The sequence below is a fragment of the Trichoderma atroviride genome, chromosome 5 (assembly GCF_020647795.1).
Source record: "Trichoderma atroviride chromosome 5, complete sequence".
In the NCBI taxonomy this organism is placed as follows: domain Eukaryota; kingdom Fungi; phylum Ascomycota; class Sordariomycetes; order Hypocreales; family Hypocreaceae; genus Trichoderma; species Trichoderma atroviride.
Window position 1 is genome coordinate 1292201 of NC_089404.1, and position 26310 is coordinate 1318510.

Genomic DNA, 26310 nt, shown 5'->3' on the forward strand with positions numbered 1-26310 from the left:
TGCTTGGCAAGGCTGAAGAGAAACAGGAAGCTTGTCTGCACGTGCTTCTCAGCCTTCCAGATGGTGGAGGGGCCGTTCAGAGTGTGATGGAGCGCATAGCTGGAAGTTTGGTTTGGCGGGGTTGACGAAGTGGAAGCTCTCGATAGTACAGAGGTACATGTACGGAAGCGCGCGTCTTAGTAAAGTGGAGCTTGACGTACACGCATCACTGCGCCGACTGCATGCTGCTTGCCTGCACCTTTGTAAAACGAATTTTCAAACATCTTCAGCAAGCTAGATGTATTCTACACTCTATTTTATTTTCTTGATGATATTATAGAGGGATTGGAGTAGATGGACGATAGGGATGAGAACTGATCTGCTTTAGCGCATATCTCACTGCAACTCTAGCTCGGTCCATGAGCCATGCCAGATCCGCGTACTGTCGATTGCATGTTATCAGGCCCAGGTTCTGGGTAATGCCTGTGTTACTAACCTCTGAGACTTGTAAAGACTCGACAACTACAGCTCAAAAAAATACAGTGCGAGACATAATCAGAGTAAGCAGCTGACAATTTACGAAGCATACACGTAGCCGCCAAACTGTTCCCGTACTAGCCACGGCCCCCTTTGCCCTTGGGAGACGGCGGATGAACCAGCTCAACCCACTAGTTTGCCGTCTTCCGATACACGATGGTGGCTTAGACCTCATTTGCGCAAGGGGGAATCGGCTACTGCTTCTAGCTGCTTGTATAATAAGAGACTAGGGTAGCTGGCGGTGATCTGCCTGCGCGGCAGGGGATGAGTGGTGAGCTGTTCAGCTTGGTGCTGCTACTGAATATGTTATCATCTAGATTGCCATACGGGGCCGGCAGAGGAGAGACCAGGCCAGTGCCAGAGTTGCAATTGATCCACGCAAAAGGAGTATCCTGCGCGAGTGGCAGTGCAAACGGGCCTCGCCATCTGGGTCTTGGTGCGGAAATCGACGATCGGTTCATAAATTAATATACGTCTGGTCAGGGGACGCAAATCGACAGCCTGCAAGAAGACTTGTCGTTTCGAAGACGGCGTTGGGTAGATGGAGGTTTATTGCCTTTAAAAATGCGCCAGTCTTGATGTTGTCCCAGTACGGAGAAGTCTCGGAATTTGACGTATCGTAATCCTTTAACCGAAGAGCGAGACTTGATTGATTGGCTCTATTAATTGGATTCAGGAGAAGCTTGCTTGCTTGTTTGTTGCATGACCAACCATCCTGCATGATTAATCGAAGTGATGGGCGGTGTCGACGAGTCTGTAAGCGACTTGATGCATAAGACTCCCGGCGTCAATAATTACATGTCCATTAGAGTGTTGTCGAGACTGTAGAAGGGTGATGTGCGGTTTATACAAGAATGGATAGACTAATTTGTCTTAAAATTAATCATATCGCGAGAGTGTTTAATTGGGCCATTGCCTGCTCGGTAAATTCGGGACACAACTCATGGCGACCTTGCCTTTGAGCAATATCTGCCTTTGCCGAGCAAGTAGAAGCATGCTAGCCGAGTGCAGTTAACTTCATTCTGCCAGTGCAAAAGTACCTTTACCTGTTTTTTCCCTTCTTTTCCTTCTTGTACCATTGTGATGGATGCATGTGCCGATTCTGGTCTTGCCAAGGAGCAGATAAAGGCTGTCGTTTACATATGACTTTTGCAGTGGTGTGTGAGAGTCAGGTCGAGGCCAATTCCCAGCCTTGTGGGTTATCCTGGCTGACCCGATTGTCGGCAATCTCGTTTTGGAGGCGCAAAAGCTTGGCATAGGCAAGGTGATGTAATGCCGCTGTGGCTTTAAAGTCGGGCTTGGACTGTGACAGGCGCCAAGAAGACCGAAGACTCCGGGAAGAGGGTCCGATGGGAGAAACAAAATGTAACCGCAATAAAGAGCGAGAGAAGGAACGAACTAATACGAAGGAAGAGCGAAGGAAAATAGAAGAGCACGAATTGCGTAGGGATTTGCAGTTCAGCCATTATCTGGTCTGATAATTGCCGAGCGTATCTGCATGGCACGACTCGTTTACGCAGCAACTCAGCAAAGCATGGATGAGTCCGTGTACATGTACACTGTAGATGATACAGTGTCGAGCTGACCGCCGAGTCGGAGCATGTCCTGCACTTTAAATCAAGGTTATCTCGAGCTCGTCCCCACGATCGCCAAACTGTGCGCTCACGTCCAAATTCTATTCCACGGGCGGGCGATAGGAGAAATAAAAAAAGAAGCTTTTGCAGCATCACAGGCCCTATCGCTGCAGCGCTGCGTCCAAGGGCCGGGGAGGATCCGTCGACACACCAAACTACAGTACAAGTATGTGTCTGCCGGCCAATCAGCTGCGCGCGGTGCCAGCTCCTTGCGCATTGTTGCATGCAGATTGCAAGGACCTTTTGCAGGCCAGCGCCGAGAATAAGAAAGTGCCTGGAAATGGCAGAGTTGGCGCTGGGCAAAGGTCCAAGTACCCGCGGCGCTTGTACTCCGTGTGGCCGCAACAGCCGCATTACGCGGAGGCCCTCGCCGTAACATTTTCCTTATCCCGCGCTGCTAAAGCTGCAAAACGCTAGAAATGTGGGAATAAGACGGATATTGGTGCAGGCGTAACGGTGGGACTGTTGGTTGTGGTGGATGGATCATGGAAGGCTCGGTATAAGAACATGGAGGCAGGTGGCTATAAAGCCCTGACGCAGAGATGTTGTTCGGAGACAAAAGTGAATTGTATGTTTAGATTCAAGCTTCGGTTTAACCGCTGCAATGACTCGATGCGCTGCCGATAAACTCGGGGACGGATCGAAAAGACAGAAGTCTAGATAGATGCAGTTGTCGACGCTAAATCCGACTCATAGTGATATGGAGTGCGTCTCGTATCGTCTCTCGCACTGGGTGGTTGGCGGCAGTTCCAATGATCGCTTGAGCCCTGCCAAAGAACAAGATGCGCGTACTTGTACTTGCAGTGCCGTCCAATAGTGCAGCCAGCTGTGGTGGTTATCTCAAAGTTAAAATTGCGACAGGCGCCAATGATTGCTGGGGATGGGAGATGCGTTATCTGATTGCGCGATCGATGATTTGCAAGTTGCCTTTGGATATCTCACGTCTTGGGTCTTGAGCAAATAGCTTGCTATTGCTAGAAGGGTTCATATTGGAGTCAGAAGTCCAGTCTGCCTGATTCCAACATGGCTTGTATGTCTAAGCAGCTGAGACAGTCCCTCTCTTTAGCCATCTGCCCTACATGGTAATTGAAGACAAAGCTGCACGGAGTATTTCCCTACATGTATGTAGGTATGTAATTTCCATCTCTAATCGCAATTCCATGACTGTAGAATTCTTCAGCCGTGATCTACAACTCGGCCGCTAGACGTTGGAATCTGGCAAATGGCACCCTATCTATCCATCCATCCATCCCTCCAAGCCGCTGCATAGGTGCAGTCCCGTCGGTGCCATCTTGGCATCTAGATTGTATGCTCCGTCGTCGATACCAAGCTTTTTGATTCTGCCAAATTGTCTCGCCTCAAAGGCCAAGCTTTTCAGCCAAGCTCTCCAGCCTTCACTTCGGAAGCACATGCCCGCCCGAATGGCAGTCGAGGCGCCGGACGCTCCCAGGGATGCCATGTGGGAAGTGGAGAGGGCTAGACGGGCACAGCCTCAGGGCCAGCGACCAATTCCAGCGACACAGACGTCGCCCGAGCTCGCCCATCCCATTCCACGAAACAAGAGAGAAAGCTTGACGTCGGGACGCAGTTTATCACGCGGAAGTAGTTCTGGCGCCGTCGTCCAAGGCCAGTGGAGCGGTGCGCGCCATGCGGCCCTAATTTACAGTGGGTGCAACTTTTTAGCCCCCGACGCCAGCGCAGTAGCTGAAGCGCCTGCTGAAGCCTCGTAAGCCACTAGGAAGAAACTTGAACCGGCAGCCATATTCGACTGCTTGGTGCTTTGAATGCTCGCACAGGCTGGATCAAGAGCGCGAGTCGTACGAGAATGCGTTCATCCTGCTTAGGCGTCGGGGAGCTACTGTGATTGCCGAAGGCCCTTGACGGGCCGCCAAAGCAGCGTCAACGCGCTTGAATCATTCATCGCTGCCAGCGTATGACGTCTCGCCAGTGCGTTTCCTGTCTGGGCCTCTGATTCATGGGGTCTGGCGCTGCATTCCTGAGCTCAAGATTTGGCGATTGCATGAAATCTGGCCCTCCTGAGTGTTTTGTAGTCGCATATGCGCTCCGTATCGGTATCCATCTGGCCGTCTGGGCGTTCTTCCGGCAGTGGAGACGCCGCATGTTCAATTGTGCTACTGGACGGGATGGACGGTCGCAGATGCAATCGGCATGCCATGGCCAAGCACAGGCACCCGAGAGAACCGCGGTGCAACCGAGGAGAGCATCAAGCTCCCTACATGATGGGGTCGCTGGCCCGATAGAGATGCCAGTCGGTATCGCATCTGGAGCCTTGATGCGGTGGAAGCTGATGGTGAAGATCGAGGTCTGGTGCCTGTACCCGCAGCTGCAGGTCTATATCGGTGCGCGGATGCTGGCAGGCGCTATAATTTTCTGAACCTGCACATCAGTCTTCGCGTTGCACGCCCATTTCAACCAAGCGCGCACTTTTATAGCGCAAAGAGATGGGCTCAACTCCGTCGAGTTCAAGCAACTGAACTCGTACAGTATGCCGCTGTTGATAACTTGATACAGTGATGTAGACGACTGAATCTCGCAGAATCCTTGAGGCCAGCCACGCGCCACTAGCAGCAGCAGGACGCATGGCTGGCTCATGGCTCACGCATGTATGGATGGATTAGGGAGCTCCGTATAAGCGCTCCCTTCCACATCAACACCGCCAACGGGCCTCCTCTCCCCTATTGATTGATTGATTACCCAGCCCGCCGGTGGAAGTGGGTTGGACGTACGCAATCCAGCGCAGCAGCATCTCGTACTGCGTGCCGTGCTCCGTGTGTTCCCCCCCCAATGCGCCTCGTACCTCGTACTCCAGTCTCCAGTCGCGGCAGCGCTCTCAATGGCAGCCCTCGCAACACCCCACATTTGGCCCAATGTTTGCTGCTTTCTTGTTCAATTTTTTCTTCAGGCCGTTTAGCCTTGAGCGAAGTACCGTGTGGATTATCCTCGAGCGCACTGCTGCTCGCTTCAGACCGTCGCGCATAGCGTCCGCTCGCTCTTCCAGCGGCTGCAAGCCCCCAAAAGCGGCTGTCGGTCGGCGGGCGTGCCGTAATGCAGCCAGTTTGGACTGCTTGAAGCCTGGTGCCGCTCCACTCAGCGCTCTGCAGGCTGCTGCAGCCCCAGTGTCTTCAGCGGCCTGCCACTGTAGCACAGGTGGCTTTAGCGGCCGGCGCGCCAACCCCAGCCAGCCACAGCGCCCTCTCGCGGCCTGTACTTGCAGCGCAGGTACATGTACAGCACAGTACGGGGCCTGCCCGTCCGACGTCGACAGCGGACGGCCTCTCCCTTCCAGCTCGTCGACTCTCTATTTCTTCCCTCTCGTCCTTGTTGCTGGTCCTGCGCGCCATCTCCGTCGACGTCGCTCCCGCCCAAAGCCCTCGCCAACACGCTCCGCACCGGGGAGAGACTGCGCGGTGAATCTGATGGCCTAGATTGGCAGACGCCGGGGCAATTGGCACATACGCTGCCACCGACTTTGCGTCCCCGGGGTCCTGTCCTGTCCTGTCTCTCTCAACTGTCCAAAACTCCAGACGCCTCTCCGCCTTCACCCCTCGCCTGGCCTCACGTAACCAGACACCACTCGAGGCGGCCAGGCCCTTTGAGCCCGCGCCCCGCCCAGAAGCCGCCCGTCCGAGCACGTCGAAAGACGAGCACGATAGAGTCTGGACGAGCTGAACAGAGCGGAAACAGCCCCTCGATTCTGACCTACAGCACCTACGGACACCCATACTCATACCCGTCACCCATCACCCATCACCCATCCACCGCATACGCCTATATACCTAGCTCGCCAACATGTCCGACGACGAGGCTGCCACCATCGAGTCGCAGCCCGCCGGCGACTGGTCCATCCACGATGCCCCGTCGCCGGCCGACAGCGTCAAGTCCGATCCTGAGGACGACAAGATGACCGCCGACGGTGATGCCGCGCCGTCGCAACCCATCCAGAAACGCCGAAGAGTCACCCGCGCTTGCGACGAGTGTCGCCGCAAGAAGATCAAGTGTGACGGCAAGCAGCCCTGCACTCACTGCTCCGTCTACAGCTACGGTGCGTACCTATGCCGGACAAGAAGCTCATCACCTTTCTTTCTGGAGTGGTTTTGTTGTCAGATATTGCCGTCTCAATGACCATATCTTGACTGCATACATATATGCCGTTTCCCCTTCAACCCTGACTAGCACACACATACACATGCACGCACCTCTTTGCTGAGATATCCTTGCTAACTTCATAACCTTTTTGTTCCCAAAGAATGTACATATGATAAGCCGTCAAACAGGAGGAGGAATCCCGCGCCGCAGTATATCGAGGCCCTGGAAAGCCGTCTTCAGCGCGCCGAGACGCTGCTGCGAAAATTTGTTCCCGACATTGACTTGGCCGATCCAACCCTTGACCCTGCCATTCAGCAAGAGTTCAACAATCGAGAACGAGCGCGCGCCGAGGCCGCCAAGCTAAGGGTCAACCATGCTCCCGCTGAGCCTGATCCCAATGACACGCAGCTGACGTCCATGATCGACTCCATCGGCCAGCTGGATCTCGACGAAAAGGGCGGATGGGACTTCTACGGCATCTCCTCCGGTACTGTTTTCTTGCGGCGCATGAAGGAAAACTTCCGCGGCTTGCTGGGCCCTATGGGCAGGGAGCCGTTTCTGCCACGTCCGTCTGATAGAACTGCAGGCCTCGTCAATTTCGACATGCCCACTACTGCTGCCAACTCACCCTTTTCAAACATATCCACCGTCCCTGACCTCCCTCCCAAGGACGTCGCTCGAAAACTCTGCTACTACTCCCTAAGCTGCGCCACATGCCTTGTCCGCATCGTTCATGTTCCTAGTTTTTATGAAAAATTCGACCACATCTATGAGCGACAACATGATGCCTCAACCCAGGAAGATACCCCGTTTCTTGCTCTGTTTTATGCCGTCTTAGCGTTGGGCTGCATGTACAGCAATTTGGACGACTCCAGTTCCGGCGGCATGTCGTATCGACAGGCCATCGATGAAGGGTAAGAGGAGAATGACATGCCGACGTTTCTATTTCCTTTTGCCGGCGGCGTTTACTAACAACAATTCTAATAGAGTCAAGTATTACAAGATCTCAAGATCTCTGCTGCGTGATGTTACCGAGTGCCGGAATCTCATATCTATCCAAACTCTTGTCTTCATAATTCTTTTCCTCCAGTCTACCGCGAACCTCAACACTTGTTACTCATTCATTGGAATCGCGCTTCGATCATCTCTGCGAATAGGCCTCCACCGCCACTTACAACATGAACGGCTAGGAAGTATCGAGCAGCAAGTTCGACGACGGGTTTTCTACGTCATCCGGCAAATGGACATTTACGTTTCCACCATGCTTGGATTCCCTCTGCTTCTCAGTAATGAGGATGTCGACCAGTTGTATCCTCTGGAAGTTGACGACGAGTTTATCACGGCCGGTGGTGTCATCCAGCCAGGACCTGGAACGCCTTCGTTTTTCCAGGCGTTCAACGCCCACACCCGGTTGATGGAAATCTTGGGCAAAATCACAAAGAACATCTACCCGACAAAGGGTGTTGGGCACACTGTCATGAGAGGGGACAAGCTTGCGTCGACGTATCTCATCAGCTACAGTAAGATTAAGGAAATCGAAACTGATCTGCACAACTGGTTTGAGAGACTTCCACAAGCGTGGCGACCTAGTCCTGATGGGCCAATTGAAGTAGTTCGGTAAGTTGCTTTTTATCCATCTTTCGAGCCATGGAGAATATGCCAAGAAGTAGGCTAATGGTAAATCTCCAACTAGTGTCCGACATCTGCTGCGTTTTGCCTATGCTCATGTGCAACTCGTTCTGTATCGACCTTTTCTGCACTACGTCTCTCCTCGACTAAGCCAAGGCAGCAGGGTTGATGAGCTCTCTTATGCCTGTGCGGCAGCAGCCATCAGCGTATCTCGCAACATTGTCCACATTGGCCTTGAGATCCGGAAACAGCGCGTGCTTAGCGGACCGTACTGGTTCATGCTCTACACCGAATTCTTTTCCGTCCTCTCGCTGGTGTTTTATGCCCTTGAGAATCCGGATAAGCCTGGGTCCCAAGAGGTGCTGGCCGATGCACGGGCTGGAAGACAGATGATTGCAGACTTGGCTGACAAGAGTCTTTCTGCGGAGAGAGTCACGGGCACTCTCAAGGTAAGACAGCTTGATTTTTTCCTGTTATTCGCAAGAAATTCCTATTGACATGCTCCTTCAGGTCCTATTTGATCAATTACCAGAGCGGGCTGGTGATCCAACCCACTCACGACCATCATCCACAACAAAGAAGAGGACGGCGCCGGGGGTTAAAATACCAAATAACAGCGTCATCCCCGTTGGTATGTCTCTACATAGACCAGATGAATTGATGCGAAGCAGGAGTGGTGGCATGTCATTATACGGAACCTCGACTTCCAGGGGCTCCATGGACAGCAGCATGGCGCAGTCATTGGAGCATGGATATCCAGAGCCTTCGTTTACCAGCAGCTTGAACGATATGATGCCGATGGACCTGTCGTCACGAGCCACGCCTGACTCTACGAGTACCGCTGAGAGCACACACCGACACCCCTTCCAGCCACATCATCTCAGCGGACAGAGCATGCACAGCAACCCTGTGCATAAGATTGACTCTTTGATGTTTCCTTCGGATGACCCCTTTGCCTATCCGAACCAGCCGGTGATCGAATTAGGATTCTCAGGGAAGACTGACACTTCCGTGGCGATGGGCCATCCACCTCCGGATACGGCTTTCTTCTTCCCTGCATCAATGGAGGACATGGGAGATCAGTTTATGGGACAGCCTCCGCCATATATGATGCCACAGCAACAGCAGCAGCAACAGCAGCAGCAGCACAACGCAATGGGCATGAACATGCCAGGGAACATGTACGACCCCAACGTCATGATGGGGATGCACCAACAGGCACCGCAGCAGCAAATTCCACAGCAGCAGCCGCGACGACCTGGCGGGCTATCTCTGCGACGGCCGATACGAGGCGAAAGGCATCAGGAGCGGCAGATAGAGCAGATGTTTACGGATCACGGCATGCAACCCGACTGGGGGAGTTTCTTTGGTTCTGGCAGGGGTGGATTTCAGGGAATGTGAATGAACGACTGCCACATGATACCCATTTTTTTGACGATATGAGACGGGAAAGCCTTGCGGTCTGCCGGGAGGGGAGGAGGGCGTCTATTCATTTTTCCTTTTTCTTTATTTTACTCAACCCCCATTTTCTCTTTGCGTTTGATAACCCAATCATTGGACAATGTGGGCGGAAAATGTCACGAGACTTGCATGTTACGACTACCAACATCTCTTATACCTCGAACATTATGGCGGGTGTTTTAGAATTCATTGGGTCTCATATCATTATTTTCAGCTTCAGTTTCACAGTCATCATTATTCCATTCATCTTTTCTTTTTACTCCCCCGGTTGGCGGCAGGCTCGACATGAAAACACAAAACAAACCAATACGAGCATATCACAGTGCGTGTGTGTAGATAGAAGGGAAGGAAGAGATGTTTTTTGATCGACAATGTACATTGGTCAGATGTCGAAGAGTGGTGTTGTGTCCCAGCGGACTACAAGCCAGTATCCAAGCACATAGGTAGCAATACAAAAAAATTCCAGAAAAAAAAATAACGATAGCATTCGTCATCACTTTTGCGTATTCCCTCTTCATCATCGTCATTCTTAGGAATTAAACATCGTATTGACAGAATAGCTTTCGTTAGTTCCAACCTTTACGCTGTTGGCTGTCTTCAGCGCTGTTTTCTTGTTTTGTGTCTGCTCTCAGCTTTCAGCGTCGAATTGCTCCGCACCGGGCATCGTCGAGGTGATTACGTGTGCTCTTAACGCAGAAAGGCATGTTGGACCGGCGAAACGGCCGACTGAATGTCCGACTTTTTTTCTTCTCTCTCTTTTCGGTTCGGGTTCCTTGTTTGGGGAGGTGGCCGGCTCGGCACCGAAGACAGTGCGAGGTAAAGAGGGTCGGGGTTTCGGGGAACTGCCTACAGTATGGGGTTTTTTTTCTCCCTTTTTTTTGCTCTTGCAGTATGATGAGTTTGTACATTGGTGTTATGTACAGTGTGTTTAGTGTCGTTGTAGCTTGAGTTTTGAGTTTTTGGTGTTGATGAAGACGTAATAGAATTCCTTGGTTGTGAGATGCGGTCTAATTTGCGGTGCTGTTGTTTGAGATTTGGCTGCGTTTTGTGTGAGGCGGGGATAAAGCGGTAGCCGATGCTAGTAGCCGGATATCCGTCATGACAGGCAGGCACTTTATGTGTGTAGTTGAAGAAAAAGGGACGAAGTGAAGAATGTTGGATTCTATCTTTTTATTTGGGGGTCTGTGGCATAGCAGTTGTTGGACAGTGGGCATTTTGATGTTGGATATACTGATAGTTGTTGTAATTTGAATTGCCATCATATTCATCATGTTAATGAGCGAGAGATACAATTCCAAGTCTTTGATGAACTTTCATCTGCGGGAAAAGATGTGAATTTGCCTTGTTGCGGCGAGGAGATGCAGCAGCCAAGTGCCAAAGTAGGTATGTATACGTGTAAGCTGCCTTGCAGAAGGAACTGGAAACGGATGCATATATGTACCATGTACATGTCAGAATCCAGGGGCTGCATCTCAGCTGGATGGATCTAGACGAGCAATCTCATCTTCTCTGGATTTCCGGCTCCAGCTGAACTGGTTTTCCCCGTCAGAGACTCTGGCCTAATCCAAATGTGAGGCTGGACGCGGTTCGGCCCCTGACACCGGATGAGCGCCAGGACGCTAAACCGAAAAGATGCTGGTGCTCCCTTTTCCTGGGGTAGCCTAGGCTCTGCTATCAGATAGCGGGCGATAGGGATCAGGTACAGCTCTTAGCATGTCACTCACGTGCTGGACTTGGTCTCATCTACAATCAGCATCATCACTTGCATCGCCATCATTTGTGCCTTACCCAGGGCGCATATCAGAGGGGCATTGCAAATTTGTCGCATTCTACAGCACATATCTTATATAAGCATCCGGCACGATGGAAGACGTCGATTTCAGCTTCATCCTCGATGACGAGTTTGATGCAGTGTAAGCGCTGCTACCCGATCCGGCTCTCTCCTAAATGACCGAGTGACTGATTTGCGACAAACAGAGCAATCGCCAGAAGAGATGATTTCGACACTTGGAAATCAAAGAAATATCCCGGTAAGCGACAGGCGGATGAGAAGCGCGATTGATCAAGATTGGCGCATATGACTAATGCCTCTCGTCACCGCCAGCCAAGGAGCATGCGCGCAAAGTCGCCAAGGAGCTGGACATTAGCGACGGCATCATTTATCTGCCGGGCCAGGCCACTGTGAACTACGAAGACTCGGACCAGCCGCCGCCGTTGAGACAGCGCAGATAGTACGTCTGATGGCCTGGCGTCTGTGGTATCTCACTGCTAACGAGCACCGCAGCTTCTTCTATCTCACCGGCGCAAACTTCCACGACTGCTTCGTCACCTACGAGATCCGCGCAGACACCCTCACCCTCTGGATCCCGTACGTCGAGCCCCGACAAGTGCTCTGGTTCGGCTCAACGCCCGATGCCGCCAAGGCGAAGCAGCTCTACGACGTCGACGATGTGCGCTACTCAACGCAGCTGGACAAGTTCCTCGAGTCGCGCTTCAAATCATCAACCCAGCTGTTTGTCCTGCACCCGGACCAGACGCCGTCAAAGGCCAAGGACCTAAAGTTCAAGGTCAACGACTGGAAACTCCAGCCTGCCATGAACAATGCGCGATGCATCAAGGATGAGTATGAGATTGCCATGATTCGCCGCGCCAACGACGTTTCCAGTGCGGGCCATCGCAAGGTTGCTGAAATGCTTCTGCGTCTCTCCAATGAGCGCGAGATTGAGGCCATTTTCCAGGCCGTCACCACTGCGCGGGGAGCTCGCTCTCAGGCCTATCCCGTGATTGCGGGCGCGGGCGTGAATGCCTCGACGCTGCATTATGAGGACAACGACCAGCCCCTGGAGGGCAAGGAGCTTGTCATCCTTGATGCGGGATGCGAATGGAATTGCTACGCTAGCGATATTACTCGCACGCTGCCCATCAAGGGTCAGTTTTCAACAAACGGCTCAGCCGTGTATAAGATTGTCCAGCAGATGCAGGAGGAATGCATCGCCGCCGTCAAGCCCGGCATCAAATTCTACCAGCTGCATCTCCACGCTGCTGCGGTTGGCCTCAAGGGTCTCCACAAGCTCGGCATTCTCAAGGGCGACTTGATGGAGATTGCCAAGGCCGGCACCATCACGGCATTCTTCCCACACGGGCTGGGCCACCATGTCGGCCTGGAGGTGCACGATGTCCCGGGCAACTTGCCACTGATGGTTCTCGTAAACCTTGGCCTGGATGGTGGAAAGCGGGATATGATTTCTGCAGATATGCTGAAAACTATGAGATTGTATGATGAGGAGCTGGTGCCTTCGCGCTTGAAGTCGAGCAGGGAGAGGCAGGTGCTGAAGCCAAACATGATTGTCACTGTTGAGCCGGGCATGTACGTTTTATTTTCTCCTCATTTCTACCTTGAGTATGCTAACATTGGGAACTATCAGCTACTTCTGCCGCGAGTACATTGAGGGCTACTACCTCAATAACCCAGATCACGCCAAATTCATCGACAAGGACGTCCTCGAAGGCTATTACAGTGTCGGAGGTGTCCGTATCGAAGACGACATTCTTGTTACCGAAGATGGATACGAGAACTTGACGGCGGCGCCAAAGGGCGAGGAGATGATTAGCGTTATTAATGCAAAGGGGGGTAAGCAGTAGATTATTTTCACGAGTCTTGGATATAGAGGGGTTTAGTAGATTGGTACCATGATGCACATTGGGGAAATGATGTTGGGATTGATTGGATTGAAGTACAAGATTGTTTAACGGCATAGATATTGCGCCAGAAGATTGCTTATTATAATACCATTTCGTTCAAACAAGTCGTTGGTTTATTCCTGCTTGCCTATTCACAAGTAAACTAAAAAAAAGTTTGTCCTCAGTCGCTCCCTTTGCAATTTCTAAATAGTCGTCATTACATCTGCTATTTAATGATAATCTCTTGCTCCAGTGTCTTCAAATATTCCAGGACGCCGAATCCAACAGATTCCAAGTCTGCAATAGACATATTCTCCCCTAGTATTCTCCTCTCCCGCCAAAGGTAGCGCTTGTGTTGACCCGCCATTGCGATAAATAGCCGGTAAAACAAAAAGTTGCTTATTCGTATCGAGTTCATATCTCGCGAATGAGATTTATTGACATAATTGACATGGTCCATCAGCAGGGTGCCGTGCCTCATGAGACTCACTGTGCCCTTGACATCAAGTAAACCAAAATTAGAGTCTTCCATTTGTCCTAGAAGTGCACGGCCAATGCGGCCCGAGACATGGATTCTGAAGGGGAGTAAACTTTTTGATTTCTTTGGGAGTAATCTTGCTAATGCCCCGTTAGAGGCCCAGGTGCCCTTCATCTTGCACCGGAGCAGCAGGGCTTTGATATTGTCGGAGATCCATGCTCGAGTAGCAATGTGACAGAGCCGTCTACCGCCATCCAGGACCATGACGGCGCTGTGATAGCAGCGGGATGCCTGAACAAGTTGGTCATTCTCCCAGAATATAGATCTAGCTTACTGCTTCTCCACATCAGTTGATAGGCCATGTTTGTCTGGGCTATGTATCCACAAACTTCAAGACCATAGCTCACATGATACACATCACTGTACAAGTTACCTCGTAAAAAGCTTTCGAAAGTGTGCGGATTGAATATGCCATTGGTAGCAACGTCTAATTAATGGACGCTGAACAAGCGATATCCCACTGTTAGAAAAAAAGCTATAACCAAATGAAAAAGCACTTCATCATGCGTCTTGTCGATGCATATAGAAGAAGTCTTGAACTACATCATGATAATCCAAAGTAGTCTGGCCACGAGATGGCAGTTATTCCAACCTACTCAAATACCTCCTCTCCATACCTCAAATATCCTTACAAAGTCACTCGTCTCACAAAGCAACGCCACTCAACAATTACAAAATCCCTCTTCATTTAGCAGAGCTGTTCCCAATTGAGCTTTTCGATTGTAACAGCACTAAAGTTTTCAATGGGCTATATACACAAGTCTCCCTTGCAACATACCTGCAACATGTAAACAACGGAAGGGAATGGAGAAAATATACAAAACCAAACACAAAAATGCCTTTTCTTCTCGTCTCTCTCATATCAGTTCCCAACTCCTGTCTAATTCTAATACAAAGTCCATCTAACCAGTCGTTATGATGCGCTATATCCGGAAACGCTCCATGGTAGCAGAGATATCGAAATCCGCCGCTCATAAACCAGGAGCCAACTTGGCAACTTAGATATACATTTGGGTGCTCGCTGCCCATCTGTGGAACGATCCATCTCCCAAAAAACAATATTCAAACTTGCGAGATACAACGCAACCCGTGTCCCATTACTTGCGACGAGTCTTCGTGGCTGGTCTTGACGCCGGCTCGGCCATAGCTTCTCGCTTCTTCGTCTGCTTCCTGGATCGCGGGGGTGGAGGCGGCTCGCTGTGCAGGTGACCCAGCTCGTCCAGAGCCATTGTGTTCTCCCACTGCAGACAGCGAAAAGGATTGCGATGCTCTGGTGTCCTATCCCGAGCTCTTGGTCTGGTTCTTACTCGCGTCGAATCGTCCTTCGAATCATCCTTCTTGTCGTCTTCTTCAGCTTCTAGATCTTTGCCGGTGATCCATTTGATCCGATTTCTCATGTGCCTGGCTATCCTCTCTCGATAGGCAACCAATTCCTTTCGCAATTTGATCTCGTTGAAACCTCGAGGATCCAACCATTTGATGAGTTGGTCCAGTTCTTCTGGTTCGGAGATGTAGCCCCATTGTTTGGCGGTAAAAACGCTGCTTCCGCCCTCTTCCATCGTCTTCCTCTCGGGAACAGTCATGTTGAACTTGGCTGTGTACTCATTCTGAAGCTCAGTAGGAAGGTCAATGTATCCCTCCCGTTCCAAGTCATCCGGGCCTTGAACCCAGATACATCCGTTGGCGTATCCGGCATGTGCCGTAGAGCTGTCGGGCAACCCAGCATAGGGCATACCGTTTCGCTCAAACCAGTAGTACCGATTCCAGAACCTGTCTTTTCCAAGCACGCGGGTTCGTGGGCAGTCGGCCTCGCGTAGATCGTTATCGATGATGGCGACTTCCTCCTCGCACTTCTTGATAATATCCTCCTTCTTTTGTATGTCTTTTAAAAGTTTGATGTACTGCTTCGACTGCTGTGGCTTGGCTTTTTCCAGCGCTTTTTCCTTCGCCTTTTTGAGCTTTTCCTCTTCCTCATGCTTCTTCCTCTTGTCTGTCAAGATGCGGCCCCGGCGCTTCTTCTTGGAACTCTCATCTTGATCGTCCTCGGCTTCGTCATCTTTGCTAATGACTGATTCGTCCGCGTCTGCCATCTTGACGTCGATTTCTTCCTTGACGGGGGTGCCGTTTGTTTCTTCAACAGGTTCATTTTCAGGCATCAGCAGTTTACGCTGTTCATTCAGCTGCCTAAGCTCTTCAGTTCTATAAAGCGGGATAGTTAGTAAAAGAGCATGCCCCAGACCATAACCCACCGGTAAAACTGCAAACTTACACTTGCTTTCGCTGTCGCTGCCACTCAATCTTGTCTTTGCGGTATTTGGTCATTGTCTCGCTGCAGTCTTCCATGTAGCCGCGCACGGCTTTTGTCTCCATGGTCAGCATGCAGATAATCTGCAGGGCCTTGACGCGGTAGTTGATATCCAGCTCGGTATACTGCTTCTTCACATTCTCCAGGGAGGGCACCATCTCAGCAGGTACGAGTTTTTGCAACAGCTCCTCGCATGCTTTTTGCTGACGCTCGTTTTTGGAGAGTTGGTGTAGCAGACCAACTATAATTCTCTGCCAGCCTCCATCCTGAAAGTTTCGTTTTCGCAGGTGCTCAATCCAGTCAAACTCCTTCATTAGCTCTTCTGCCCGGCTCTTTGTCTCCTGTTCCGCTCGAGCCTCTTCCTCCTCAGCAGCCGCTGCTTCGGCTGCCAGCCTCTCCGCTTCGATTTTTGCCAGGCTGCTGCGCGTAGCTCTGGCCACGGGGATGTCCTCTGGCTGGGCAGCATCTTCTTCCCCGCTCTCTTCCTCGTCCTCTCCTTCCTCGTCCTCGCCTTCGTCGCTGTCCTCTTCTTCCACCTCCGGCAGCGTGATTCGCACCTTGCCACCATCAGCCTCAGAATCAACGAGAATCTTCAAAACCGAGCAATGAATTTCATCAAACAGCTGAACGGGACTGCTGGAATTAGCAACTTCCATCGCTTCGAGAAAGTCGTCGAAAGTAAACGAGTCAAGTTTAAAGATTTCGCAGTAAACATTGAGTGTATCCCACGTCTCCAAGAGAGGCCCTACGCTCTCCATGTCGAGTCCGCGATGGATACGATCGATCAGGTAGGTTTGGCGCTGATTTATATCGTCTTCTATTTCGATAGGAGGATCTCTGCAAATGAATTTCAGAGGAGGACGCACAATGCCACTCCGGGGCTCGAGTTGCAAATCTTCAATGGGATACTTCGGTGGAGGAGGCGGGGGCGGAGGCGTAGGCTCGCGTGGTAGAGCAGCTTGTTCGTCGTGTCGTGGATAACCAGCACCGTTTACACCATCGCGTACCATATCGCCAGGCCACTTGAGACCCTTGGCCCCTGAGCCGCCGGGAGTCTGCTTGCCCTTATGGCTTTTAGGGGCAGGCTTCAATTCAGGTAGGCGCACTGGACCAGCCGGCACAGCCCCATGCCCATTTATGCCGTCCAGCGAGTTCTGCTCACGCTTCTGCGCCAGAAGCTGCCTACGTTCCTGGATCTTGGTGTCATGCCGGAGGTGAGGGGGGATCCTGGTGTCGATGTGATACTGGGTAGCATAATCGTTCTTTACAAGCCATGGCGCGCCATTCCATGCCTCTCTGGTAACTGTTCTCTTTATGAAAGACCGGAGCATGGATTTTGTGAAGGCACCACGCTCGCGGCTGAGGTTGTCATCCGTCACGATTTGCTCTTGCCCAGATCCACCGCCGAGAACAACCAGATACCGGCTTGTAGGGAGAGAGCTCGACCCGTCTGGTAAGATCCGAGCACCAAAGGTTGTCTTCTCGCGCACGAGACAGGGGCGTCTCTCGTTGTTGAACTCGTCAAGGGTGACAAAGACATCCTCTCCCGGATAAAAGTCGGCTTTAAATTCATCATATACCATGTCCACGAGGTTATCCAAGCGGGAAATGGTCTGGAATTGGACTTTGCGCAGAATAGGGCCCTTGAGCGCTTCGGGGAAAGCAGCCTCCACTTCTTGACCACCAGCACGCTGTTACGACTAAATGAGCTAGGGATCAGCTGAAGATTGGAATATAGTAAAACGAACCTCGCTGGTGAGGGCCTCAAAGAAGGTAAGACCAGAATGGCCCGTAATCTCGTCATTGAACCGACGCTATGAAAGCAGCTTTAGTATATATGCTTCCACGACCGGCTTGCATGCGACAGATACGGCGGTGGGGTCAAGGTTAATCACCTGTTTGTAAAAATCCATACTAGAATTTTTCAAAGGCAAATCGTCAGCAATGTGGCGCACTAGAATCTGAAACAAGACAGGCTCACCGATTCAAATAGTCTTCGTAGGACACAAATATTTCGCCAGTCTGAGGAATCTGCCAGACCTAAAGCGCAGCCAACATCAGACAAAGTCAGCCCCCGCACTCCATCTTCCTTGCTGCAGGCGACCCAGCGGTGAATCAGTCATGTCTGCCATACCTCGGTGTCCTCGTCTTCGACCTCAGCCGGGCGCAGAAACTGCACCGGCTTCCGTTTATAGAGCACCTGTTGTAGCGTATAAGTGAGCTGCGGACAATCCTCGGGTGGTTGGCGGTGACTGCGTACCATGTTTGCGGCCGGGATTGGGATCGAGCGTGCGGTCGGTGAAGGCGAACGAAAAAGAAGCGTTGCAGATTCAGCGTCGAGGCCGAATCAGGAGCAGGTGAGGAAGCCGGAAGCTTAGCGCGTTATCTAATCGAGGGACCCGGCAGAACAGGCATCCGGGCCAAGCAGAGGCGAGATGCGACGCTGCGGCTCCAGCTGTAAGCAAGCTGCAGATGGGCGGTATGAAAAAGCCGTGTAAGAGAGATTCGGTGTCTTTGATGTTCGTGGCTCGTGGCTTCGACGGCGTGGAGGCGGGCCGGGAGAAAAAGTCGCGGTGCCTGGGAGGCGGGTCGTCGAGATGCTCGATTCGCACTTACACGAGGCTGCAACTGGCGGCTTTAGAGGGAACGCGGTCCGGGCAAGGAGACGGCGAGGTCGGCTGCGGGCATATTCTGCGGATTCGAGATGCGAGGCGGTGGTGGCCGCGGGTTGGAGCCTCAGGACGACGCGACCGAGTGACGTGCAAGCGATGGGGACGAGGAGGAGAAAAAAAAGAATTGCGCGGGTGGGAGGAAGAGCTGCCACGGAACGAGCTAGAGTTCAAGTTCCGGGACTTTAGGTAATGCTGCGAGGGAAATGCGTCCCGCCGTGGGGACCAGCGCCTAGCGGTTTAGCGGTTTAGCGGTGCTCGGTGGCCTGGTCGAAGGGGGCTGTTGGCTGCTGGCTGCTGGCGGTGGGCGGTACTCGGTCGGTACCGTGGGAGCAGGGGTACCTGAGGGGTACTTGGCGTTGTTGCTGTGAGGATTGCGAACAAAGAGGGCACTGTTGCTGATGCTGATTGGGTATCAGTGTTATTCTAAGCGTGGAAGAAGATTCTCTCTTGAATTTATGCGTAGAGTCTGTGCATTTGACGGTAGACTGTAGATGGACAAACAAAGGATGTGATTACACCACGCATCGCATCATCAAAAGCACTGCAAGGCCGAGATGAAACAAAGAGACGAGGCAATCAAAGGAAACATCTCCGGATATCTCTTGCTTTTCCCATTTCAGATACAGCGGCTAGTATAGTAACTCTCATCCAAGAACCAATCTTTCACCACGCGTGTCCAAGTAAGCGCTTCCATCACCCAATCGCATCCCTCAGCCCATGTACCTCCCCCGTACCGCAGCACCTCCCGGAAACATGCCGGCCAAAAAAATGCTGTCTGCCACCATCCAATCTTCCCTCTTCTATGCCCCTTCCTTCCCACCCCCGGTCTTCCGCCGCCCGTCCTCCCCCCAAAACAAGGGCCTAAGCACAAAGATGCAAAAAATAGCCCAGAACCCATTGATCCAACTTTTACTTTTCAATACGCACAGCCCTGCCACAAATAATCACAACACTCGCCTTTTTGCACTCATTTTGTTCCCAGATTTTCGCAGAACCATACATAAATTGAACTGAGCTGATTTACCCATTTTCCATCATTTTACGCCTCGTTACGTGCGCGGCGCGGATCCGCGGCGGCAGGTAGGTCGAATTGGCGGAGCCGGGCTGGTTCTCCTCCTCGGGAGCCACTCTGGAGTGAGAGACGCGACGTGTGCACTGAACGCCGTTTGAAGCGGCAGCCACAGCGCAATTTTCTCCCACGCAGTAACACACTTGAACTGCGCCACACGAATTTATCACTTCCTTCTGTAATCCAGTATCATATACGGCCTGCAAATACAGCAATAGTCATGTTTCCAGCAAATCCCCTAATTTCCAAATTGGGCAACTCGACGCACTAGCCCTGACGTCATTCCGCCTGCGATCATACACATCATCTATAAAAAGAAAGCAGACAAATGACCTCGTCTTACCCAATCAGCCATACATCTCACCTCTAGCCTTCACTCCTCGCTGCTACCTGATCTTTTTCTCCCCAAACGCCGGCCCTTTGTGCTTCTTGTCGCATTCCCTGTCAATGTCACCGCCCAGCCTCAGCGTTAGTGCCACCCGCCAAACACAAAACGGGAATCGTTCAGCCTCGCCTCACGTGGAGCGCCCCACACGTCCCGACCCTACCTGGTGACTAAGCCGGCTTCAATGCCGCACTTCAGGCGTCGCATAAGATTTGCCTACGATGGCTACAACACAGCAGCAAAAGATGATGCAAAAAAGCTTTAAGCGGTTCTAATCTGTCTAACTTTGGGGTATCATGATGCCCTCGATTTTTATCCTTCCGAATACTTCTTCACGATGTATAATACACAACCATATATCCCACCCAGCTGCCCACCACTCCTATCGCCGCGTAGGAACTCGTAAACATCAAGGGAAGAAACTCTAGCTGCTTTCCAAATATGATTTGGTGGAACAGGGACGTATACGCAATTAGAGGGATGCTGATTGCAATGTAAATCGTGCTGAATCTGTCCAAGAGGAAAACTCGTGGCTTGTTCGATGCTGGTGCCAGGCGATCAAAGGCAATGAGAAACAGCACCAGCCAGAAAACTGTATATATCGTCTTAATCGGAAACTCTGCAGGGGTGAAGAGCAATGGGAAAAGCGATACATGGCCCGCAACAATCAGCGGCCGGAATGCACTGAGGTGTCGTCGGTCCGTCAAGGCGATCAAGCTAAATGGGATGATGACCAAGAGAATTGCCTTTTCATGCACGTGCCAGCTAAAAAGGAAAGATGAATAGCCGCATAGTGTCACGGCTCCAATAAAGTTTTCCCAGGTTGGTCGTCTAAAGAGCTTGATCAGGGGCAGAGCCTGAGAAAGCAGCGTCAAGACCAGACACGTTCTAGGGCTAATTTCAGGCAGGACCGCAAAAGCAGTGTCGCCGACCAAGCCACGAGTGACGCTGTTCAAAGCTTCGGCATTTATCGGCAATCCCAGCTTTGGTGCAACTACTGCTTGTTAGTTTCATTCTCGTCTTACAATACATAGATGTATAGGCTGAGACTTCTGCTTACAGTAAATCAGAACTCGATCAGCCAGGGAATAGAGCGCCCAGACATTAGGTGCCCAGTAAGCATGGCATAAACCGCGAGAAAATGGAAACAGGCGGCTGAGAACTTGGGGAATCTGTCCCATCAGAGCAAATGGTCCAAAAGCACCCGCGAATATACCTCCAAGTCCGAGTCCAAGTTTGACGCAGTTCAGAAACTTGATTCGGAAGATGGATCTCGATGACAGGCAGTAAGTCCTCAGAAGAAAAACAAAGTAGGCCGGCCCAAGGTAAGAGTAGATGTGCTTGAAGCACAGGAGCGCACCAAAAAGTAGGCCACTCTGCAGTAGCGTGGACTTGCAGCGCGCCAGTACCAAAGACGCCACGAGAAGACCGTACATTGCGCCATTATACTGAAAGTGTATATGGTCGATGATGAGCAGTCCAGGCGACAAAATGACAGACAGCGCAGCGGCTTGGGCAGCCCTTCTTGTCGGCAAGGACGAGGAGTCGATAAACATTTGCAGAGCATACACCAAGAGAACCTCCGTTATGATGACAGAAAATCTCTGGAAATAGACAGTCTCCCAGCTATCGTAGTTGAGGTTGATGATCCGCACCATGGCCGGGTCTACCAGCCGCGCGAGATGGGCCAGAAGCCACTCGAAGTAGGCGAAGAAGGGCGGGTAGTCGAGGGTCCATTCTGAGGTGTTCTCGTAGTACCACTGCGACAGGGGGAGGCTGTTGGTGATGGCGAGCCAGTTTCGGTGAACTTCGAAGTCGGTCGATTTACTGCGCAAGTTGCAAACATTAGCCAACGTCGACAATCCGCCTTCATGGTGACCTGAGAGAAGCTCCATCGCAGCTAAGCTGGCATGTGCGCACACTTACTAGGCCGGGAACAGGAGCACCTTGAACGCGGCGGCCACCAGCGCGCACTGCGTCAAGGTTGGGTACGACTCAGCCATTGTCTCTGAAGCTGGGCGAAAGCGCTACCGCATTGCGTCGAAAACGAAAGATGCGCAATTGCCGGCGAAGCTCTGAGCAGAGGGCAGATCGACTGTAGATCGTAGAGAACAAATTGCGACCACTTGGAGATCAAGGGCGGATTACATAATTGGAGCAGCAGCCACACTCCAATTCTACCCCATACAACCCATACCTTGATTCACTCGCTATTTTCTGCGTTGCTGCCTGTTGTGGACTAGCGCGCGTTCGAGGCCTTTGCCCCGCCACGTTTGAGCCACAGCTTGGATGCGGTGTAAGTGGCTCCTGCCAATCGAGGCTATTGGAGATCCGTTGGACGCTGCTGAGAATAGAAGCCAGATGGTCTCTTTTTCTTTTTCTTCATTGTTCCTCTTTTCTTTGCTTTTCTTTTTCTCTTCCTGTGTGCAGCTTCTTTTCTTATTCCTGTTGGCTGCTGTCTTGGAATCTGATCGGCTTGAAAACTCTGCTCCTCCTTTTTCTTCATTTTTTGGTTGGCACCCGCTGCTTGGCGGCGCTGGTCGCGAGGCGCATCTCTAGTGCAAAGTGTCCTCTGCAGCTGCGGCTATATCAACGGCTGAGAGCTGCGACTCTCGTCCTGTGGCTTCTTCGATTCTCGATTCTCGCTTCCCAGTGTCTGGCTTCTCTCCATTTGTAGCGCTGATCTGGACTGAAACATTCCTTCGTCGCCAATCCCGCAATGCGATTCTCCGTGTCGCTGGCTGCCCTCCTGGGCGCCGGCCTGACTGAGGCTCAGTACCTCATTAGCGAGATGAGCTTTGGATATGCAGGGCGGTATGTTTGCGCAGTTACAACTGAATTGTGCAGGATATGGTGGCTAACGTGTGTCTGCCTTCTAGAATAAGCCCCGCAGACAACCCTGGCGTCATCCCCAACTTCGTCGTCTCCGGCCAGCCAAGCAAACCCGAGATCCTCTCCAGCAAGGTCATCCTCACCCCCGTTGCGCCAGGCAATGCGCGCGGTGCGATATGGAGCGAGCAGTCCTTGAAGCACCCGAACTTCATCGTCGACGTCGACTTCCGTGCTAGCGGTCCCGATCGAGCTGGAGGCAACTTCAATATCTGGCTGGCAAACCATGGAAAGGACATTGGCGCCAAGAGCGTCTACAGCGCGGGTCGGTTTGAGGGATTGGTGCTGGTGATTGATTCGCATGGCGGCCAGGGCGGAATGCTCCGCGGTTTCCTCAATGACGGGTCGGTGGACTATTCGCAGCACCACAGCGTGGATCAGCTAGCCTTTGGTCACTGCCAGTACAGCTACCGCAACTTGGGACGCCCATCGCAAATCAAGATGCGCCAGACGTCAACCAGCTTCAGGGTCCAGATCGATGGCAAGACTTGCTTTGAGACTGACCGGGTCAGCTTGCCGACGGGATACGATGTTGGTGTGACTGCCTCCACTCCTGACAACCCCGACTCGTTTGAGATTTTCAAGATGGTGGTCATGTCAGATACCTCTAGCCACGACACCAATTCTAACAACGGTGATAACAACAATAATAACAACAACAACGGTAACAACAACAACAACAACAATAACAATAACAACAATGGCAACGCCAACGGCGGCAGCAACGTCCTTTACAAAAAGCAGTCGAGCAGTGGTGATGAGTCCTTTGTGGACCTTGTCGACGAAGAGGCCGACGTCTTCCAGACCTCCAAGTCCCAGTTCCAGGACCTGCACAACCGCCTCCAGGGCACCAACCACCAGCTCTCATCGGTATACCGCTCCGTCTCCCGCCACCACCAGATGGATGAGCAGCGCCACAATGAGATCAAGGATCTGCTTGCTGCTCTGCAAAGCAAGGTCGAGCTGCTTGATGAAATCTCTTCTTTCCGGCAACGCATTGTTGCGCTGGAGAACGAGGTGCGCAACATGAACAACGAGCTACACAAGAAGCTCCAGGACAACGAACGATCGGTGCAGGGCGCCCTCAGAGTTCATCACAACTCCTTGACTCAGAGAGTCGCTGAGAGCGTTCCTGGACATGGAAAGCTGATTGCTGTGATTATCGGAACTCAGGTCGTCTTGGTCGTGGGCTATGTGCTGTACAAGCGACGGAGAGCGAATTCACCAAAGAAGTACTTGTGATTTGGCACTGACTAGGTCCCAGACCAGATGACGATGATATGCTTGACGTTTTTTTGACGCGAGTTTTATGAGTGCGATGTGGAGGGCTCTTTGTATAAACAAAAGGCGTATTTACCATTTTTTGTCGTTGTCGTAGATTTTCAAGTTATATAGCATGCATGAGTTGGATCAAATAAGATACATAGCATTTCCTGTTCAACTTCTTCGATTCGTCATTCCGCGCCGAACTGCAGTCTTGACCTTTTGTCGAATTTCTTTGCCTTGTTTTCTGCCTCGCCCTATTGTTCTGACTGGCACAATTGCCAAAGCAGCATCACTGTCCAATTGCATCTCGGATGAGTTCGCTCCATACTGTACAATAATGATTTTGAGTCGTGTGTTTGGCGATTGCGAAGCGTGGAATGACTGTAGGAATGCAGACACGATGTTGAAGCCATCTACGCTCTGTAGTGACTCTTCTATTGTCTCTAGGTCAATTACAAGGTAAATTTGTCGACCAAGACCGTCCAACGCTGCCAGCAAGAGCTGAAATAATTCTGTAGCAGTGGTGGCTCTCTGAAACTGCGCGCAGCGCCAGGCCATGGTCTTTTCCGTTTTCAAACTCTCGTTGAGCTGGAGGGCTTGGAATATCAGATACTTGAGCAAATCGGCAATAGATAATTGCGCCTGCTCATTGGTAGGTGTCGGAGCTTTCTTCAGCGCCCAGAGAGTTGGTATATTTGAACATCTCAAATGGTCGATGACATCAATGCACAAATCTTGTAGCACCTGCCGGGTAGCGAAATTTCCCCTCATTAAAGCAAGTGCTGAGTCGTCTGTGGAAAAGAGTGACTGGAACCGGGAAGAGAGCCAGAAGGCGTTTGTAACTGTGGACAAGTTTGTTCCTTGTGCTCGTCGTTTCCTGAAGAATAGATGATGCTGAAAGCTTTTAAGCGGGTCGTCAAGTGGCACATTGGACAAGTGAGTGAGGATTTGAGATATCTGAAGGTCCGAAAGTCTTTGATTGGTATCCAATATGCCATTTGACTGTATGGCATGATATGCTACTCATAATAAGCGTTTTTCCTGCTATAATTGTGAAGTTGGGGCATTTAACTTACATGCCATCTTGTTGAGAATGACATCCATCTTCGTAGCCGCTAGGTCTTGCTGAGACTGAATAACGGTGAATATTTGATTCAAGTCGCGAGGTTCAGTCCGTGATGCCGCGATCAATTGCAGTTGAGACTGAATGACTTTTATTTTCTGATGCATATCACGACATTCAGCCTGCATTGCCGCGGCAGCCAACTGATCGATTCTTCGAGAATTTTCCGCGATTTCATCGACCAGGTCGGCGTAAACACGATGCAGGGGCCGTGTGACGCTGTGAAGAAAATGCGAGAGTTTCTCTTGCTTATACCAATCATAGGCCTTCAGCAAGAAGTTGAGGACCGAGGCGTATAGCTCTTCGAGCGCTACTTTCATCTGAGGTGTCGGGTAAAGATCCGATGAAAGCTGAGCTCGGGGGAGGCTCTCGGCAATTTGAGCGATGGACTTTGCTAAGAGCTGAATGGTCTTTTCATGCTCCATGGCCGCCTAGAATGAACAGATGTTCAGTAACACTCTTCTGTCTAGATGTTGGGCTCATCTTCGAGGGACTAACATACTGTGAATAGAAATTTCATGGCTCCCCACGCAAGCGATCCATATTGAGGATTGTGCGGCACAAACACGTCAAATACATTGGAAAAGTATATAACGCTTTTTGCGCTTTTCTGCAGCCATTTTATTGCTTTTGGGTTTTTGTTTCTCTTTTTATGCTCGAGTATAGATCGACCCACTGTTTCTTGGATATCTTTCAGAGATGTTGCGTTTTGGAAGATGGACTTGACATTTTTGCTTTGGTTGCCATCTTCTGCAAATCGCTCAACAGCGGCTTGGAATGCTTCTTCGGCGACGCTGGATGTAGATTCCGACTCCATGACGCTGGATTTGCCGCAGTTTCTAGTATGCCACTGTTGGGAATTCTCTGTGGGTGTCAGTCATTAAGACTCATCGCTGCCTAGATAGGTAGCTACATGTATGTCATAGCTATCGAGCCGGAGCAAAATCGGCACGATGCGGTGATGCGGCGATGCCACCAAGTCCTACCTGATGGGCGCAGGCAGTGAGACGCAGTCGAGGCGCAGTCGAGTCACTA

The 26310-nt window shown here is 51.4% G+C and overlaps 7 protein-coding genes across 7 annotated transcripts; 4 read left to right on the forward strand and 3 right to left on the reverse strand.

Annotated features, from left to right (window-relative positions):
• Nucleotides 1-3559: 3559 nt before the first annotated feature.
• Nucleotides 3560-3880, forward strand: TrAtP1_009638 (uncharacterized protein; the record flags this gene model as incomplete). The annotated part of the gene is made up of 1 exon (XM_014091276.2): nucleotides 3560-3880. One exon carries the CDS (start codon nucleotides 3560-3562, stop codon nucleotides 3878-3880), a length of 321 nt encoding a protein of 106 aa, XP_013946751.2.
• Nucleotides 3881-5442: 1562 nt separating this feature from the next.
• On the forward strand, nucleotides 5443-10644 carry TrAtP1_009639 (uncharacterized protein). Its single transcript, XM_014091275.2, has 5 exons — nucleotides 5443-6213; nucleotides 6418-7171; nucleotides 7245-7874; nucleotides 7951-8335; nucleotides 8397-10644. Exons 1-5 carry the CDS (start codon nucleotides 5961-5963, stop codon nucleotides 9285-9287), a joined length of 2913 nt encoding a protein of 970 aa, XP_013946750.1. The 5' UTR covers nucleotides 5443-5960; the 3' UTR covers nucleotides 9288-10644.
• Nucleotides 10645-11060: 416 nt separating this feature from the next.
• On the forward strand, nucleotides 11061-13147 carry TrAtP1_009640 (uncharacterized protein). The gene is made up of 5 exons (XM_014091273.2): nucleotides 11061-11260; nucleotides 11325-11377; nucleotides 11452-11578; nucleotides 11632-12714; nucleotides 12773-13147. The coding sequence occupies exons 1-5, from the start codon at nucleotides 11211-11213 to the stop codon at nucleotides 12987-12989; spliced, it is 1530 nt and encodes a 509-aa protein (XP_013946748.1). The 5' UTR covers nucleotides 11061-11210; the 3' UTR covers nucleotides 12990-13147.
• A 966-nt stretch (nucleotides 13148-14113) lies between these two features.
• On the reverse strand, nucleotides 14114-18693 carry TrAtP1_009641 (uncharacterized protein). The gene is made up of 7 exons (XM_014091271.2): nucleotides 18132-18693; nucleotides 18006-18071; nucleotides 17853-17911; nucleotides 17767-17785; nucleotides 17620-17685; nucleotides 15836-17562; nucleotides 14114-15765 (listed from the first exon to the last, which is right to left on the reverse strand). Exons 1-7 carry the CDS (start codon nucleotides 18132-18134, stop codon nucleotides 14664-14666), a joined length of 3042 nt encoding a protein of 1013 aa, XP_013946746.1. The 5' UTR covers nucleotides 18135-18693; the 3' UTR covers nucleotides 14114-14663.
• Nucleotides 18694-20243: 1550 nt separating this feature from the next.
• TrAtP1_009642 (uncharacterized protein) lies at nucleotides 20244-22110 on the reverse strand. Its single transcript, XM_066114367.1, has 3 exons — nucleotides 21924-22110; nucleotides 21058-21824; nucleotides 20244-20991 (listed from the first exon to the last, which is right to left on the reverse strand). The coding sequence occupies exons 1-3, from the start codon at nucleotides 21998-22000 to the stop codon at nucleotides 20330-20332; spliced, it is 1506 nt and encodes a 501-aa protein (XP_065970463.1). The 5' UTR covers nucleotides 22001-22110; the 3' UTR covers nucleotides 20244-20329.
• A 606-nt stretch (nucleotides 22111-22716) lies between these two features.
• Nucleotides 22717-24128, forward strand: TrAtP1_009643 (uncharacterized protein; the record flags this gene model as incomplete). Its single annotated transcript, XM_014091269.2, has 2 exons — nucleotides 22717-22811; nucleotides 22877-24128. The coding sequence occupies 2 exons, from the start codon at nucleotides 22717-22719 to the stop codon at nucleotides 24126-24128; spliced, it is 1347 nt and encodes a 448-aa protein (XP_013946744.1).
• Nucleotides 24129-24323: 195 nt separating this feature from the next.
• TrAtP1_009644 (uncharacterized protein) lies at nucleotides 24324-26092 on the reverse strand (the record flags this gene model as incomplete). The annotated part of the gene is made up of 3 exons (XM_014091057.2): nucleotides 24324-25171; nucleotides 25229-25706; nucleotides 25778-26092. The coding sequence occupies 3 exons, from the start codon at nucleotides 26090-26092 to the stop codon at nucleotides 24324-24326; spliced, it is 1641 nt and encodes a 546-aa protein (XP_013946532.2).
• Between the last annotated feature and the right edge of the window lie 218 nt (nucleotides 26093-26310).